This window comes from Amblyraja radiata, chromosome 19, assembly GCF_010909765.2.
Source record: "Amblyraja radiata isolate CabotCenter1 chromosome 19, sAmbRad1.1.pri, whole genome shotgun sequence".
Taxonomy (NCBI): Eukaryota; Metazoa; Chordata; class Chondrichthyes; order Rajiformes; family Rajidae; genus Amblyraja; species Amblyraja radiata.
The window spans coordinates 1,165,179-1,183,279 of record NC_045974.1 but is presented as its reverse complement, the minus strand read 5'-3'; the positions used below and the strand labels follow the sequence as shown (position 1 = coordinate 1,183,279).

The 18,101-nt window shown below is 40.6% G+C and overlaps 1 protein-coding gene across 11 annotated transcripts in view; it reads left to right on the top strand.

The window, feature by feature from the left end:
• ccdc91 (coiled-coil domain containing 91) overlaps positions 1–14,353 on the top strand; it is an 89,598-nt gene extending 75,245 nt beyond the window's left edge. For all 11 annotated transcript variants that reach the window (XM_033037412.1, XM_033037403.1, XM_033037405.1 and 8 more), the window contains one exon: positions 13,692–14,353. In XM_033037412.1, coding sequence (XP_032893303.1) covers positions 13,692–13,814 — 123 coding nt within the window. In that variant the 3' untranslated portion in view covers positions 13,815–14,353. The remainder of the gene's footprint in view (positions 1–13,691) is intronic.
• Positions 14,354–18,101: the final 3,748 nt, after the last annotated feature.

The window sequence follows — 18,101 nt, the reverse complement described above, 5'->3', positions numbered from 1 at the left end:
AATGTATCATCTGGGGCATTTTTGCTCAACTGGAGTATTTTGGGTAGTGGTGGAGGAAGTATCTTAATAGTACAGAAACAATTATTTTACCTGAAATTAACTTATTTTTTTAATAAGCTGTGGGCATCTTTTGAATATAGAGTTCACTTTCAATAAATTGATTTTGGGAATAAATACTGTAATAGATTGCAAACAGAAAATGCCAATTGACCCTCAGCAGATTAAGCAATGTTTGTGGAAACTTCAGCAAACAGGGGATCAAATTCACAGTTTTTAAAATAATACATTTACTTACATAATGTACTTTTTGCTTTTCCCTTTTCATTTGCTGTCATTTGCAGGCAAATATCACGTAACCATGTTCGTGCAGAGTGCCAGAATTAAGGCAGAAAGGTTATTCATGTTTAGCCAGAAGCGGTACTGATTTAAGTGTAGTTTGTTGATTTAATTTGATACTTGATACAATCTAAGTAAATTATTCACTTTCGCCACACCAGCGGCCAATAATTACTACATCACCTGGCACCGTTCACTTCAGTCCTGGTGGTTATTGGATGATAGTAATTCTCATATAAATACGCAAATTCCTGAATGACACAAGATATGCTGCGTGTTTTTTGAAGTAATCAATTATTGTTTCACTAATCTCAAAAGGCCACTGCAGTGAAATAAATTGTTGTTCAAGTTTTTAGATTAGGCTGTTACTATATTTTAACTAACCATTTGGTGGTAACGGTTCCTTTGGATTATTTATTGAAGGTGTCCAATGTTAATTCCAGGCGAGACCTGCACCTCCTCCAATCTTGTCTGTTGCATTCGGTGCTCTTGATGTGACCTCCTCTACATCGGAGAGACCAAGTGTAGACCAGGCAATCATTTTGGTGAATACTTATGCTGCGTCTGCTGAGGCCTGCTGGATATCCTGATTGGTTCCCATTTTAACTTCCCTTCATATTCCCACGCTGACATTTCTGTTCTGGATCTCCCCCATTGCCAGACTGAAGCCACACACAAACTGGAGGAACAGCATTTCATTAAGTTTTGATTCAGATGTATTATTATCACATGTACTGAGGTACAGAGAATAGCTTTGTTTTGCATGTCATCCTAACAGATCACACCTACTATAGGGGTGGGAGATTGCAACCTTCACGTGGTCCGCCCTGTTTCGACAAATGCAATCAACCTGGTGTGCACAATCAAATAAGATCAAATAGAACAAGTTGTCCTACAACTTTAGGCTGTGCACGCCATACGCAAGAAGAAGCCACCTACTATACATAAATATAATCAAGTCAAATTCAAATACAATAGCTAGAGCAATGAGGGAAATGAGAGTGTGTCTTCTGCTTGGGTATCCAACTCATGAACATTGAATTCTCCAATTTCAGATTAGTCCCCTTTCATTTACTCTCATCTACTTTCTTCCACCTCCCCCATGCCCTTCTTTCTTTGCACTCTCCCTGCCCCGTCACCCAGTTCCTCCATCTAGGCATTGCCCCACCAGGCTGAGTGAAGATGCTGCACAAAGTAGTCCCATGACCTGCATTTGATTTTTCTAATGCTGGGGAGATCACATTATGAGTAACAACAGCCATACGTTGGGCTGGAAGTAGAGCCGCCGCTTCACCCGCATGAATGTTTTGGCCGCTGAATGGCGAAGGGAAGTTTTACATTACCCACGAATGCATCGGAAAGTGCCATAATAAGGGGGATGGTTCTCTTTTCATAAAAATAGGATGGTGATTGCTGCAAGGAACTTCAAGTCAAACGTCGACACAAGGAACTGCAGATGCTGGTTTACAAAAAAAAGACCCAATGTGCTGGAGTAACTCGGCAGATCAGGCAGGATCTCTGGAGATCATGGATAGGTGACATTTCAGGTTGGGAAGAAGGGTCCCATCTCAAAACGTCACCAATCCATGTTCTCATGAGATGCTGTGCGAGATGCGCCGTGTTATTTCAGCATTTTGTGACTTCAGGTCAACGTTCATTTATTCCGACTGAATCGTGAAAAGCATGTGGACCTTTTATGTTAAAGAAACCTGGTGCAGCTCATAATTCACGCACCTGGACAAGTTTACTAACTGCAGATAATAGTCTCAAACTTGTGTGCTTAAAGATCGTAGAAAATTATGAATGATCTTCGCTCTGTGGCAAAATATATGAGCACATGAGATTTGTTTACTTTTCCCCATCAGTAGTTTGCATTTTCTCTCTTTTCCGACCACTTTTTCTGAAACCTGGAATGATTTATTGGTAGGAAAGAACTGCAGATGCTGGTTTAAATCTTCAGTCTCAAGAAGGGTCTCGACCCAAAACGTCACCCCTTCCTTCTCTCCAGAGATGCTGCCTGTCCCGCTGAGTTACTCCAGCATTTTGTGTCTACCTATGATTAAAAGTAACTCCCTTTAGCGGGACATGAGTTTTATGCTTCAAAAGAAAACATGAGCTTGTCTTTGAGCTTGGTCACCATCTCTCTGAGAATAAACCTTCTTTGTCTTTGTTATCGTATAGTCGGCATGTGTCCTGTCATCATTGCAAGCAGCAGATATTTCTGTTCAGGCCAAGCATTGGCACCCTGAACATTTTTATTTTGTAAAATGGAATGTAATTGGCATTTATTAATTGTGATAGTTCAAGTCTTATGTATATTTGGCAAAAATAAGGTATGTCATTCAGAAATCCATGGGTTTAATAATTATCGTAGTTGGAATCATGGTGGATTCAAGCTCTGTGAGACTTGTATGGGGAGAGAACCATCGTCTTGTGTTTCTCCTGACAGCTGCCCATTGATCCCTGTTGAGAAATATGTGTGAACTTCTGTTGACTTTTGCCACGAACATCAAACTTGCACATGATGAATGACCACCTCTGAGGTATTGAAGGGCTGCCAACACCTGTAGAACTGTAACCCATCAAGCGTCCGTGCCAAATGGAGAACAGAAAATTGGGAGGAAATTCAGTACAAAATCACATCATTAAAGGTCTTATTTTGGAAGAGAATTCTCCTTCTGTTAAAAGCAACTCGAAAAAGATTTTGAACAAAAATGTACTTGATGTGAATATAATGAATATAATGATTTAGCTATTGAGTTATATAATTGCACTTGCTTCTATTTAATAATTTTAATTAGTAAATAAAAGGAAATACAATTACAAAAAAAAAAGAATTAATTACATTCACATCAAAAATGGCAGAGCTGACGGGCACAGCTGGTAGAGTCGCTGCCTCACAGTGCCAGAGACCCAGGTTAGATTCTGACCTGTGTGGTGTTTGTACATTCTCCCTGTCACCACGTGGGCTACCGCCAGGTGCTCCGGTTTCCTCCTATTTCTCAAAGACTTGCAGGTTTGTAGGTTAATTGACCTCCGTAAATGACCCCTAGTGTGCAGGGAGTGCGTCAGCGTAGAACAAGTGTGAACGAGTGATCGATGGCCGGCGTGGACTCGGTGAGCTGAAAAGCCTGTCTCCATGGTGTTAAAAACTAAATTAATATTCTCATCTGAGAGACAAACATTTTGTCAGGAGAGGTTAAAGTACTGTGCAGTAATGCACAAATGATCTGTAAAGATGATCATCGCTTGTAGTGCTATCAGGTATTGCCTGGTCTACCTGTTGGTGCCATGATGATTGACAGCCATTCACAGTAAAACCAGGGCATTGGTGGAAGGTTCATAAGTGATCGGAGCAGAATCAGGCCATTCAGCCCATCAAGTCTACTCTGCCATTCAATCATCGCTGATCTATCTCTCCCTCTTAGCCCCATTCTCGTGCCTTCTCCCCATAACCCCTGACATCCATATTCATCAAGAATCTCTGCCTTAATGTGCATTGACGGGCTCCACAGCCTTCTGTGGCGATGAATTCCATAGATTCACCACCCTCTGACTAAATAAATTCCTCCTCATCTCCTCTCTAAAGGAACTTTCTTTTATTCTAAGGCTATGGCCTCTGGTCCTAGACTCTCCAACTCGTGGAAACATCCTTCCCACATCCACTCTATCCAGGACTTTCACAATTTGGTCAGATTCAATGAGGTGTCCCCTCATCCTTCTAAACTCCAGTGAGTAGAGACCCAGTGCTGTCAAATGCTCATCATATGTTAACCCACTCATTCCTGGGATCAATCTCATAAACCTGCTCTGGACCCTCTCAAGCGCCAGCACATCCTTCCTCAGATTATGGGGCCTAAAATTGTTCACAATATTCCAAATGTGGTCTGACCAGCGCCTCATAGAGCCTCAGGTTAATAATATTCTGTACAAAACTGTGTTTATACTTTCCCAAGAGTAAGTTTAATGGGAATGTGAGCACCGGAATCTGCCACCAGCAGTCGGTCCGATTCTTTTTTAAGTTGTAAAGTGAAGGTATTAATTTCAGTGTTCTCAAAACAGTTTTCTTTTCCTTTAGGTTACAAAGAAATAACAGCTTTAAAGTCTTAATGTTTCTTTTTATTGGCATGTATATGTTAAATTTCAAATCATCAGAAAAAATTAAATCACCAAATCCTTTCTAATGTAACAACTACTCTACAAAAGGTTCCCCGAAAATCTTATTCTTTGATTACTCAATTTTTATTGCTTCAGGGAGGTTTTCATCAAGTGTTGAAAAATATTTTGTAAAATTAAATTGCTGAAATGATATAGAGCACTTGATACATAAAACATTTTCTAAAGAAATTCAAAGCAATTTTTTCTGATATACAATTAATATTCTTACGAATCTGAGAGGATTTCTTTTCATTCAGAGTTAGTGTTATTTTCTTCTGCAGTGTTAGTGCAATGCTAACATAAACTAACTAAAATATCTGGAAAGTTATTTTCCAAAGTGATGGGCGGATACAGGTGAGGAAGGTTTGTGATGGGCAGATGGTTGAACTAAGGCCATTGATGAAAAGACAAAAGATGTGAGGCAGGATAGAAGAGGTACAAATTGTAAAGCCAAAGGAATAGATGGGGGGGGGGGGGGAGGGGAAAAGGAGAAAAATTATGAAAGACACGGTAGTCAGAACCATTTTCCCCAGGGTAGTAATGTCAACAACTAGACTGTATAGCTTTAAGGTGAGAGGGGCAAAGTTTAAAGGAGATGTGCGGGGCAAGTGTTTTTCTACACAGAGTGGTAGGTGCCTGGAACGTGCTGCCTGGGGCAGTGGTGGAGGCAGATACAATAGTGGTGTTTAAGAGGCTTTTGGATAGGCACATGGATATGCAGTGTATGGAGGGATATGGATCATGTACAGGCAGATGAAATTAGTTTAACTTGGCATCGTGTTCAGCACGGGCACTGTGGGCTGAAGTGTCTGCTCCTGTGCTCATTTCCTGTGTTCTATCAATTAAATTGCACTCCTTTACACTGTTAGTTAATACTGCAAATCCAACATACAAGTTCATAAGTTATAGGAGTAGAATTAGGCCATTTGGCCCATCAAGTCTACTCTGCCATTCAATCATTTCCCTCTCAACCCCATTCTCCTGCCTTCTCCCCATAACCCCTGACACCCGACAAATCAAGAATCTGTCAATCTCCTCCTTAAAAATATCCATTGACTTGGCCTCCACAACCTTCTGTGGTAATAAATTCCACATATTGCCCCCCCGTATGTATCAAACAAACATCTCTTTTAGGAATCCGTTTTAAGCACTTTGATTTAATATTATACATTTATTTTTGGCCGTTTTGCTGCAATGAAACTAACAGCAGATTTACAGCAATCTCTGTTTGCAGTGAGCTAGAGGGCCTGTGCCTGTCTGTGTTCAGTGGAGTCTCTGTTCCTGCTTCAGTGATTCAAGGATACTTTATTGTCACATGTACTTGGGTACAGTGAAATTCCTTTTGTGTAAAGTTCAATTAAAAAATCTTACTATACATAAACAGATCTAACCAGGGAAAGGATCCAGGTAGCAATTGCCTGAGTACAAGTGCTGGAGAATCTCAGCAAGATAGACGGCTGCTGTTGTAATGCAGCAATAAATCAAGGACCATGATTGACGAGGGTCCACAGAAAGCAACGGATAAATATGGGTGGTTCTGGGCTGGAAAGCTGAGGGTCTCTGTATGCATAAGTCGTACAAAATAAACAATAAAGCAGGCAGGGCTCAATTAGTCAGCCTCCCTTTCACACCTCAATGTTTATTTTTCTCGGGATTAAAATAACTAGCAAAGTTAGAGGAAAAGAAACTCATGACAAAAATATAAGAGCCACCCTTTGAACACCTGTAATGAGTTCTGGAGGCAGGGGAAGAAAATGTACCAATCATGAAATGATCCATGCTGTGCCACCACGCCTGGGTCCAGGAATCCAGGAAAACACCAGACTAATAAAACGTTTTAAAATCTTTCAGTAAAAAAAGCACAAGCAGCTGAAATGGCACTTGCACTCGAGCTGCAGGGGCCTGCAGTCCAATCCGTTGCTTCACCTTTCAGATGCATGGCAACATAAAACTTCCTCTGCCGTTCATGTAATAGCCGTTCAGTTCATGATGTGAGTATATAATAACCCTTTCATTTGACCTTCCATCATGGCTCTAACGATCATTGTCTAGGATGCTGGTTTAAACCGAAGATAGACACAAAAAGCTGGAGTAACTCAGTGGGACAGGCAGCATTTCTGGAGAGAAGGAATGGGTAATGTTTCGGGTCGAGACCCTTCTTCAGAATTTACTGATTTGTTCTTTGTTAATCTAAATTTAATCCATATAACAAATTATACATTAATTTATTGCAAAACAATCATGTTAGCAGACACCTTACTCTTTAACCCTCTTTCTCCTCCCCCTGATGCATCATCAATTTTTGAACACTATAGTACAGTGGATTAGCATAGATAAACCCTATTACTTGCAAAACTCTATTACAAGAAATTACAGAATTATTATGGCAGCATTGTGGTCGAGCTGGTAGAGCCACTGCCTCACAGCGCCAGAGGTCCAGGTTCGATCCTGACCTCGGGTGCTCTCTGTGTGGAGTATCCACGTTCTCCCTGTTTCTTTGTGAGTTTCCTCCAGGTGCTCCGATTTCCACCCACATCCTGTTTCCGTTATCATAGTTACTTTTTTGCATATCTTTCATTCATTGTTCTTTATCTCTCGTTTATCTTATCCCTAACTAGTCCGAAGAAGGGTCTCAGCCCGAAACATCACCCATTCCTTCTCTCCGGAGATGCTGCCTGTCCTGCTGGGCTACTCCAGCTTTTTGTGTCTTATCTTTCATGTAAGACGTGTGGGTTTGCAGGTTAATTGGCCTCTGTAAACTTCCCCTTGTTTGTAGGGAGTGGATGCGAAAGTGGGAATACATAGAACTGGTGTGAACAGGTGATCGATGGTCAGCATGGACTCGATGGGCCGAAGGGTCTATTTCCATGCTGTATCTTTCAATCAATCAATCAATCAATCGATTTCAATACAGGAGGTCATTTGAGTCTGTGCAGGCTTTATGTTGGAAGAGTCCTGTCATGCTGGCACAGACGTTGTGGGCCGAAGGGCCTGTTCCTGTGCCGTGCTGTTCTATATTTTAATACCGCCTCCTCATCCTCTCCCCATAGCCCTGCATGTATTTTCCTTTCAAATCCTTTTTGAATGCTGCCATTGAACCTGCTTAAAATACTCCTTCCAACAGCCTAATACCTACTCCAACCACTTGTTGAATAAAAATAGTTTGCCTTCATGTCACATTTGGTTTGCTTGCCTATCTTTGGTTCATCAACTTCTTGTTCCCTCTGCCACTGGAAACACTTTCTCTCCACTTACTCTGGACACCCCAAGTATTTAATTACGTCCTCGGTACCCCACGTCACCTGTTCAAGGGAGAACAACTCCAATTGATTGCAAAAAGATGAAGTGAGTCTTCTCAATTAAAGAAAAAAATGGATCAAAGTGGATTTATTGGTATTGATGTTGGCTTATTATTGTCACATATACCAAGATACAGTGGACCCTCCAGGCAAATCATATACCATACATGACCAGTCTATCCAGGTAGCTTCATTGCTTAGAGGCTGCAGATGCTGGATTCTGGAGCAAGAAACAAACTGCTGGAGAAACACAGTGGGTCTGTGGAAGGTCATAAGTGATAGGAGTAGAATAAGGCCATTTGGCCCATCAAGTCTATTCTGCCATTCAATCATGGCTGATCTATCCCTCCTAACCCCATTCTCCTCCTGCCTTCTCCCCATAACCCCTGATGCCCGTACTAATCAAGAATCTATCTAGTTCTGCCTTAAAAATATCAGCTGACTTGGCCTCCACAGCCTTCTATGGCAAGGAAAAGAATGGTTGACATATCGGATTGAGAATCTGCATCACGGTTATTACTCGAACTTGTTTGTTCTTTTCCCAACCCCTTTGTGTCTGTTGTGGACGCAGTCTGGGCACAATACTCCAGTTGTGGCTAAACCAGTGTTTTATAAAAGTTCATTATGATTGCTGTGTTTTAGTACTCTGTCTGTCTGTGCTGCCAAAGCCTTCTGTGAATTCTCTTCTTTTTTTTTTTAGATATTGAATTATTTTGGCATATTTAACCTCAGATCTCTGTGTTCTTCTGCTTCTTTTGGAAGTCTGTCATCGAGATTATATTGCCCATCCTTATTCTTCTGACCGCAGTGTAACACTTAGTTTTTTTCTGCATTGACCTTGACACGTAACATGCTTGGCTATTCCACCAGGATGTGTGGCCTCTTGGAATCTGTTCCTACCGTTATCAGAGTGTACAATTCATCATTTTGTAACATCTGCAGATTTGGAAATTGTGCCATGTGTACCCAAGGTGTAGGAAAGATGATTGAGAAAACCAATGGTCTTCATGCTAAGGCATGTAGAACACTACTCTACACTTCCTTCCATAAAACAACTGTTCACTACTACTCTCTTTGCCAATTTTATCAGGATGCATCACAGCTTGGTTTGGGAACAGCTCCATCCAAGACCGCAAGAAATTGCAGCGAATTGTGTAGGCAGGCCAGGCCAGGCCATCACACAAACCAACCTCCCGTCCATTGACTCCATTTATACCTCATGCTGCCTCGGCAAGGCCAGCAGCATAATCAAGGATGAGTCACACCCTGGCCACTCCCTCTTCTCCCCTCTCCCATCAAGCAAAAGGTATAGAAGTGTGAAAACGTACACCTCCAGATTCAGTGACAGTTTCTTCCCAGCTGTTATCTGGCAACTAAATCATCCTTCCACAACCAGACAGCAGTGGTAGGATTCTTCTTCTTACCACTATCTACCTCTTTGATCAGACTATCGGACTATCCTTGATCAGACTTTACCTTGCACTAAACGTTATTCCCTTATCATGTATCTATTGCACTGATTGTAATCATGTATTGTCTTTCTGCTGACTGATTAGCATGCAACAAAAGCTTTTCACTGTAGCTCGGTACACATGACAATAAACTGAACTGACTGAACTGAATTTTCTCTCCATGTTGCTACTGCCCCGGAGCCTTCAATCTTCATTACAAGCCTATTATGCCGCATTTCGTCAAATGCCTTTTCAAAATCTATTAAGTGTCATCGGGTCAATCCAGCATGAAAACAGCCCAACTTGTCCATGTCCATAAGGTGCTACATCTAAGCTAGTCCAATTTCCCCACGTTTGGCCCAGATCGCTATACACCTTTCCTATCCATGTACCTGTCCGAATGTCTATAGTACCTGCCTCAACTACTTCCTTTGACAAAGTCAGCTCTATTTCTCTCGCCATCTCACTCTTCATACAAAACAAAAGTCTATCATGTCATGATTTACCTTCAGCAAATCCATGCTGGTTTACCATCATCAACAATTGTCCAAATGAATGTTAATCCTGACCTTGGATATTGTTTCTAAGAGTTTGTCCACCATTGAGGTTAAACAGATTATTGTGCTCTTTCAAAAGATAGACACAAAATGCTGGAGTAACTCAGTGGGTTTGGCAGCATCTCTGGAGAGAAGGGATTCATGTTACATTGATGACTAATTTCCCCTTTTCTTTGGCTGGGTAAACCCAGCAGGTGGTTTCCTCAAAAATCAAATAACTGCAGATGTTGGAAATCTGAAATAAAAGTAGGAATGCTGGAAGTACTTGCCAGACCAGACAGCATTCAGTACAAGAGAAATAAAGGTAGCATTTCAGGTCTCCAAAAGCAGAGATTAACCATTGACAGTTATTGTCACTTCATTACTGAGAAGCAAACATAATCAATAGTATCTCTCATTCAACGGTGAATACCCTGTTTCCGACTCTTTCTCATTCAGTTCTGCTATGTAGCGATGAAGTGGGGCTCAGGCCTACTTCAAACCTTGGTTTGGGAACATTTCTGTCCAAGATATCAAGAAATTGCATAGAGTTCTAGGTGCAGCCCAGTCCATCACACAGTCCAGATTCTCCACCATCGACTCCATCTACTCAGAAAAGAAGCCAACAGAATCAAAGACTTGTCCCACTCTGGTCGTTCGTTCTCCTCCTCCCGTCCAGCAGAATTTACAGAAGCTTGAAAGCACGCACCACCAGACGCAGAAACAATTTCCCCTCTGTTGTCACGTTTCTGAACTGTCCTTCCATAAGCTAGGGGACTGTCCAATTCACCTCTACCCCATTATGGACATTGTGTATGAAACTGATGTGCTACAATGTTGAGAACTATATTTTGTACTCTGTATTCTCCTTGGCCCTATCTATTGTACTTGAGTTTGACTTGATTGTGTTTTTCTATGGTATTATCTGATTGATTAGCCTGCAAAACCAAGCCTTTCACCGTACCTCAGTACACATGACAATAATAAACCTAAACCAATTCACCATCCCAATTACTGTATCGATTGTAGTGGGGAAGCGTGGAGTTTGTACACTTTGTGGGGAGGTAGAGAAAGTGTGGAGTGCTGAACTCGGCACAGCTGTACCTGTTGAAAGGCAAATCCTCCAAAAAAAAACGCTTGGTGTCAATCCTGAGGAGTCTTTTAGAAATTCTAGAAGCCTGCAGGGACAAGGGATAAAAAAACCCTAAATGCTTGTAGGAAAAAATGAAGTCATCCAGTGAAAATGAATAACTGTTTCGGGCACTGGGAAACTATCCACAAATACCACATAAAATGACTATAGTGAAATTAGAAAAGTCTGACAGCCTGCATTTGCTGCAGGCCCACATAGCAACCTGGCAAGCTCTGTTGTCCAACTGCTATAACGATATTTGAGATTCATATTCTACCATTACTTTTAAAATTTACTTCTAAGTGCCAGACTTTTCATGTGCCATTATTACTTGTGTAAGCATGTTGGATTTGAAGTTCTTGTCAACCGGATAATTAGCCCAATTTTATCTTCCTACAAAAGCCGCATGATACTATTTTAATTAAAGGGTAAATGTAAAGAGGCATCACTAATCCAAGATGCCAGTTTGAGGTTCTATGGATTTAAGTTTCAGTTCTCCAGACAGTAAATATACTTCTGTTAAATGTTTTATCTCTTTACAGCTAAAATGGCACATCCCCCACAATGTCTCAGACGATAAAGGCAATTAATATTCATTTTCTTATTAAACTGACTGCAGCTATTCCAAACTCTTAAGTTTTTCTTGTATTGTACACCTGCGGACGATGCAGGTGTTCAGCTCTCAAGTACAACACAACCCTTTGCTGGTTTGATCTATTTGGTTCATAAAATGCTCAAGTTTTGTAGGGCAAGTCTTTGTGTAAGGTTGCCATCCCTAAAACCTCAATAACTTTGTGAAGTGGTTCATGTGATTCCAAAAGTGCCCTTGATCATCCATACACAGTGGAATAGCAGTTTTAACAATCTTTTGAGTCAATTAAATTGAAAGTCTTAACCCTTTGATCAGACAAAGATTTGCCTTTTTGAATGTGGGCTGTTCTTAAATGATTGGCCTTTGAATTGTGACACTGATAACACAATTTGGGATTTACGCATTCCTGCTATCCAGAGATGCTGTCCGTCCAGTTGAGTTACTCCAGCATTTTGTGTCCATCTTTGGTGTAAACTAGCATCTAATTCCTTCCAACACATTTTGTCTGCTCCACTTCGAAAACTCCTCAAGGTATGTTTACTTTGAAGAAGTTTTTCTCCTCTCTCTGACGAGAATTTTGCAACATCCTCCTACTCCAGCATTTTGTGTCTATCTTGGGAATTCCAAAAATTGTTTCTCGTAGATAATCTATATTTCAGTTCTTGCGTTGATTGTTTAGTTTTAAAAAATAGTTTAAAATTCAATAGTTTGCCAGGTTCCAGTCTTCTGGAAATCTTTTCCAGTGAGTGGTTGAGTTTCAACAACCTGGAAGCATTCAGATGTGGCCATAATTGATTTCAGCCAGAGCGATGGTGAATTGTAGTACTATCTATTCTGTTTCTCCTAACATTAGAGAAGAGAAAGTGTGAAAGGTTTCTTGCTCTTTGTTCAATCTGCTGTCTTCTAATGGTGGTAGATGTGAATGCTTATTCGAAGGATTGTAGCTGGCCTGTGGTTGCTGAAACCTAATAGCCTGTTAAAGCATTGGGCCAGAATTCACAACTTCCCTCACCAAGACTTTGGAAGTCGACCAGTACCTATGTAATGGTACCCAATCCAAAGAGCAAAGAAAAGTCATTGGAAGCCAATTTTTATGAAGGAACTTACACTAAGATATTGTGCAATAGGTATTTGTGTATTACATGTTTATAAGAATAGTCAGGTGCTGAAGACTGGGGAATGTTATAGCTAAAGTCAGTTTATCATGCAACATGCATGCCATTGTGCATTCATCTGCATGACCAACATTTTAATCTCCCCTGACAATCATGTGGTCGAGTTGTAATATTATAACAATGGATTATGACGCTGATCACGATTATCCAAAACTGCTATTTAAAGCAGAACAATACAGAAGCAACGTTATGCATCATGCGACTGATAATGTTGCTTTGGGATTGTTCTTGTATTGCAAAATCTAAAGAATATTGTGCTTCAAATAGCAGTTTTGGTTAATTGTGATTTGTTTTGGATTTGCAATTATTTGCAGTGAGTGAAATCTTTCAAAACTTAATTCTCCTCATCACCGTTAAACAGTAGGCGACACGGTGGCGCAGCGGTAGAGTTACTGCCTTGCGGCACCAGAGACCCGGGTTCCATCTTGACTACGGGTGCTGTCTGTACGGAGTTTGTACATTCTTCCCGTTAGTTTTCCCCAGGATCTTCAGTTTCCTCTCACACTCCAAAGACATAATTTATAGACTAATTGGCTTGGTATAAACGTAAATTATAGGAACAGCATCTCATATTTCACTTGGCAGCTTACAACCCAGTGGTTTGAATGTTTCTTTTATCATCGTTACTTTTTTGCATATCTTCCATTCATTGTTTTTTATCTCTCCACACATCACCGTCTATATCTCTCGATTCCCTTGTCCCTAACCGGTCTGAAGAAGGGTCTCGACCCGAAACGCCACCCATTCCTTCTCTCCAGAGATGCTGCCTGTCCTGCTGAGTTACTCCAGCTTTTTGTGTCTATCTTTTGTTACTTAATAACCCTGGCTTTTTGCAAACCCTCCCAAAAGTTTGAGTGGTTTTCTGTTGCACCAGAATGCTGTATGTTACTTTGTATTGATGGTTTAACTTGCTGGTGGCATCCGTTGTGCTCTGTTTTCATACATGTGTTTAACATTTGGTTGGTGTTGTGCTTTGCTGCAGTAGTTCATTGTGAATATTCTTCTCCTGCAGATTGACCAAGTGGCTCAACAGCGTAACCTGACCAGTTTGGGGCTGTTTCTATCGTGCGCACAGAAGCAGTTGTCTGCACTTTTGGAAGATATGCCATCAGCTGTAAAACAAGACACTGAATAACTTCAAGATGATTAAACAGATGAAGCAAGAAAAACAAACACAATAACACAATAATCCTGGCACCACCAGTTATGGTTTCTGTGTGTTTGGAAATGCCATTCCTGTTGTGCATCTTGGTTTAGAATGTGTGCATTCTGTGTATATTACTTGCAGGCCTTCAAACAAGATACTCTTACAATTGTACAAAAATAATTATGAACATTATTGGCACAAGATTATTAAACTGGCTTAATAAAGGAAGTAACATTAAACATGAACATTAATTTACACGAAGGACACAGTTATGTTCACATACCATTATGCGTTAGCTTTCTAAGTATTGTAATATGGGACATAAATACCTGTATGATACTGGAATTGCTTTCCTCAAACTCCAGGTATATATTTCATAATTATAGTTGTCACTTGCCACAACAGAAGGGTTTTGGATAATGGGAACTTTAAACCAGTTTGAAACAATCTTGTGCATCTTCCATGAGAAGAATAAGGTTTTCTTAATTTTGTATTATCTGCTGAGAAATAACACTAAGCTTTATGGGCTCCTGCTTCACCTTATTTCTTTGCTACTAAGAAGTTTACCATATGCTTGTGCACATCGAAAAACATAGTTAGAATTGTTGAGTTCTGAATAAGCTTATCACAGCAGCATATAAATTATTTTAAATGAAATATTTAACGAGAGCTTGGGATAATGAGAAATGATCTGATTGAAATGCTTCCCTAATTGAAATGCTGTTTCGCCTGGAGTATCTCGAATTGTGAATCATAATTTGAAATTAAGGTATTAGCTATATAGGTCTGAGATGATAATTTTTTTCACTCATGCTTATTAGTCATTAGAAGGGACACAGGGAATCTATGAATCTATATATCTATATATATATTACTAAAACTCTCATCTTGTTTGTTTCTATGTCTGTCTGTGAGGAGTGTGATCCTGAAATTACGCCAAAGCGGCACACGATAGCACTACAAATCCTGGCCCACCTTACTCACCATTGCCCTGTGGTGTACTGTTGCAAGTTTCGTTCACATTGATGGTATATTTTACGAGTTATTCACATTTTAAACTTTACAAAATCAAATTTGACATAATATGATGTCACAATGTGATCTCATTTACATAAACTACCCGTCAGCAGTGTTCCAACCCGCAATGAGTTCACAATAGGATCTCATTTACATTTTTAAAAAACCTCCCTTTTAAAAAACACAGCAGCGTTCCACCTCACAATAACGCCAAGGGGAGAGGGAGTGACAAGGTATGGAAAATGAGAGGGAGGGAGTTGTGAGGGAGGGGAAAGAAGAGGGAGGGGGTGGGAGTGCTGGGGATGAGGGGGAATGGAGGAGGATAGGGTAGGAAGAGGGAGTTGGGGAGGGTTGCCATAACATAGACACAACGGGGATCTCTGGCATCACAACGGGAACCCATCAGCCGTGCCTGCGCAGTTGGGGGCTATGGATGAGTGGTGGAATATTGCGTTTGGGACCAGCCCTTCCGTGTGACAAGGACCCAGCGGGTCCCACTTGGTCGAGTATCTATCTATTACTTGGGTGAGTGCTGGAATATGGGGGAATGGGTGAGTGGTGGAATATTGCGTTGGGGGATCAGCCCTTCCGTGTGACAGGGACCCAACGGGTCCCACTTGGTCTAGTATATTACTAAAAGTCTTGTCTTGTTTCTATCTATGTGATCTGGGACCTTGGCCAAAACGGTACACGGTAGAGCTAAAATATTTGCACCACCTTACTCACCTTTGTCCCGTGGTCGTTCCTATAAAGTTTTGTTCAGATTAATGTTATATTTCACAAGTTGTTCATAATTTTTTGCTTATAAAATTCAAGTTTAAGAAGAATTTAACAGCTAAATTCTTGCTGGCCCAGCTTGCAACAAAGTTACAACCGAGGAACACTCAGTCCTTCCAGCAAGTTTTTACACTGACCATCGAACACCCGTTCACACTAGTTCTATGTTGTCCCACTATCGCGGAGGCTGAGTAATGTTAAAAGGCAATTGAGTAGACATCTTGGATGTTCTCCACCCCCTCTTATTCCCACCCCATTCAACCTCCATGTAAATTTGGCAAGCAGGGATAAACACGATGATTAGATCATCTTTACAAGGCTCACCGTATTGCAAAAACATGGTTACAGGTTCAAATACTAACAAATTGTACACCTCCTGTCAGCATATCATTCATCACAAATTCTTTCAATGCTTCAGGAATATCGAACACATGGAAAAAGGAAAAAAAGTTGACACTTCAGTTACATAACTGAGTGATAAAGTATGGCAGAAGGAAATGTATTAGGCTGGAGAACATAAGAAATGTTGTTTAAGAATCTAACTTAATTCATAACAAGTGCTGAACAGATGACCGGTACATGAGGTTTATTAATGATAACAACCAGAGGTAGAAAACAAATGACATCTGGCTTGTCTGAAAATGCCCAGAACGTTTCAAACCTCAAACATATTGTCAAAGAGTGACAGGTTATTTTGTATTTTGTTCTTTTAAAAGAGAGCAAAGGACAAAGGATAAATGCAGGTATAGCAGCCTTTTTCTAATAATAAGCTGATAACCACAAACAAACAAATATGAAGAGTGCTATTAATTATCATTTAGCATGCATTAATCAAACCCTATATGTTTTGATTTGAGTAAAACACAAAGTGTTGGAGTAACTCGGCGGGTCAGGCAACATCTCAGGAGAACATGGATAGGTGAATGCTTTGGATCGTGACACTTCGTTAGACTCTGAAGATGAGTCCCGATCCGAAACGTCACCTGTCCATGCCCTCCAGACTCTGAGGAAGGGTCTGAGAAGGGGCCCGAACTGGAACATTGGTTTATCATGTTCTGTAGTGATGCTGCCTGACCCGCTGAGTTACTCCAGCACTGTGCGTTTTACTCAAGATTCCAGCACCTGCAATTCCTCGTTTTGATTGGCAGTTGAATGCAAAATTGCCCCTGACAAAGCCGCAAGTTTAATGTCGGGCAGGTGTATGCTTGACAAATATTGATCTCTGTTGAGCTTGGTGCTAGGTCTTGTTTACAATCTTTAGTTGAGGCTAAATACTTGAACATTGAAAATAGGTGCAGGAGTAGGCCATTCGGCCCTTCGAGCCTGCACCGCCATTCAATATGATCATGGCTGATCATCTAACTCAGTATCCTGACTTGCCTTCTCTCCATACCCCCTGATCCCTTTAGCCACAAGCGCCACATCTAACTCCCTCTTAAATATAGCCAATGAACTGGCCTCAACTACCTTCTGTGGCAGAGAGTTCCAAAGATTCACCACTCTCTGTGTGAAAAATGTTTTTCTCATCTCGGTCCTAAAGGATTTCACCTTTATTCTTAAACTGTGACCCCTTGTCCTGGACTTCCCCAACATCGGGAACAATCTTCCTGTCAACCCAATCTAGTCTGTCCAACCCCTTAAGAATTTTGTAAGTTAACAGAAACAGAACAATTCTGTTATCATTTACAGAGAAGAATGGTGTTAACAGTTGAAAAGGTCAGAGGAAAGTTGGAAATTAAATTCGGAACCTTTAAAAGAGCAAATGCAGTCTCTCTTCAGTGAATTTATATAAAGGCAGAAATGGGATTTCCTCTTCTTTCAGAAGTTCAGGACCTCTGTCTGAAAGGATGTAAAGACACTTTTATTGCCTTAAAAAAATCCATAAAGGAGCATTTTATTGTAAACTCTAGATCAAGAACTGCTGTGTATGTCTTGACTATAATTTATATAATATTCATATATTGTTTTAATGTAGGGATTTCCTTGGATTCTCCACAAGAACATACGATTAAACATTGATCAACAAACCAAAGGTGATCAAATTTCCATCCTGGTACCTCAGAGAGCAATGCATTCCTTTAATAGAAAGGCATACATAAGGCAGAAATCCTTCAACATGTTAAACCTCCTGAAACCTGAAGCGACACACCAATGCACTAAATGTGTGCATCTTGATGGGAGGTGTCATTATTCAGCTTGGACACTAACTAGGATCTCATCCTCTGACTTGGTTGACATAAAAAGATGCATCTGACAATTTGATGGAGTTTGCACCTTGTCCTGGTCAATATTAATTTCTCAGCACTGTTTGATCATTACATTATGTTTTAAGTTGGCGATGTGTGAATATTTGCTCCTGTGTTTCTTAGATTGCAATAGTGACGGCTGTGAATCAAATGGTACCTGTACTTCATTTGCGTGAAGAGATTGGTTAAGTTGGAGACACGACTGGGTAACGTACTCAGAGAATAAGTATATATA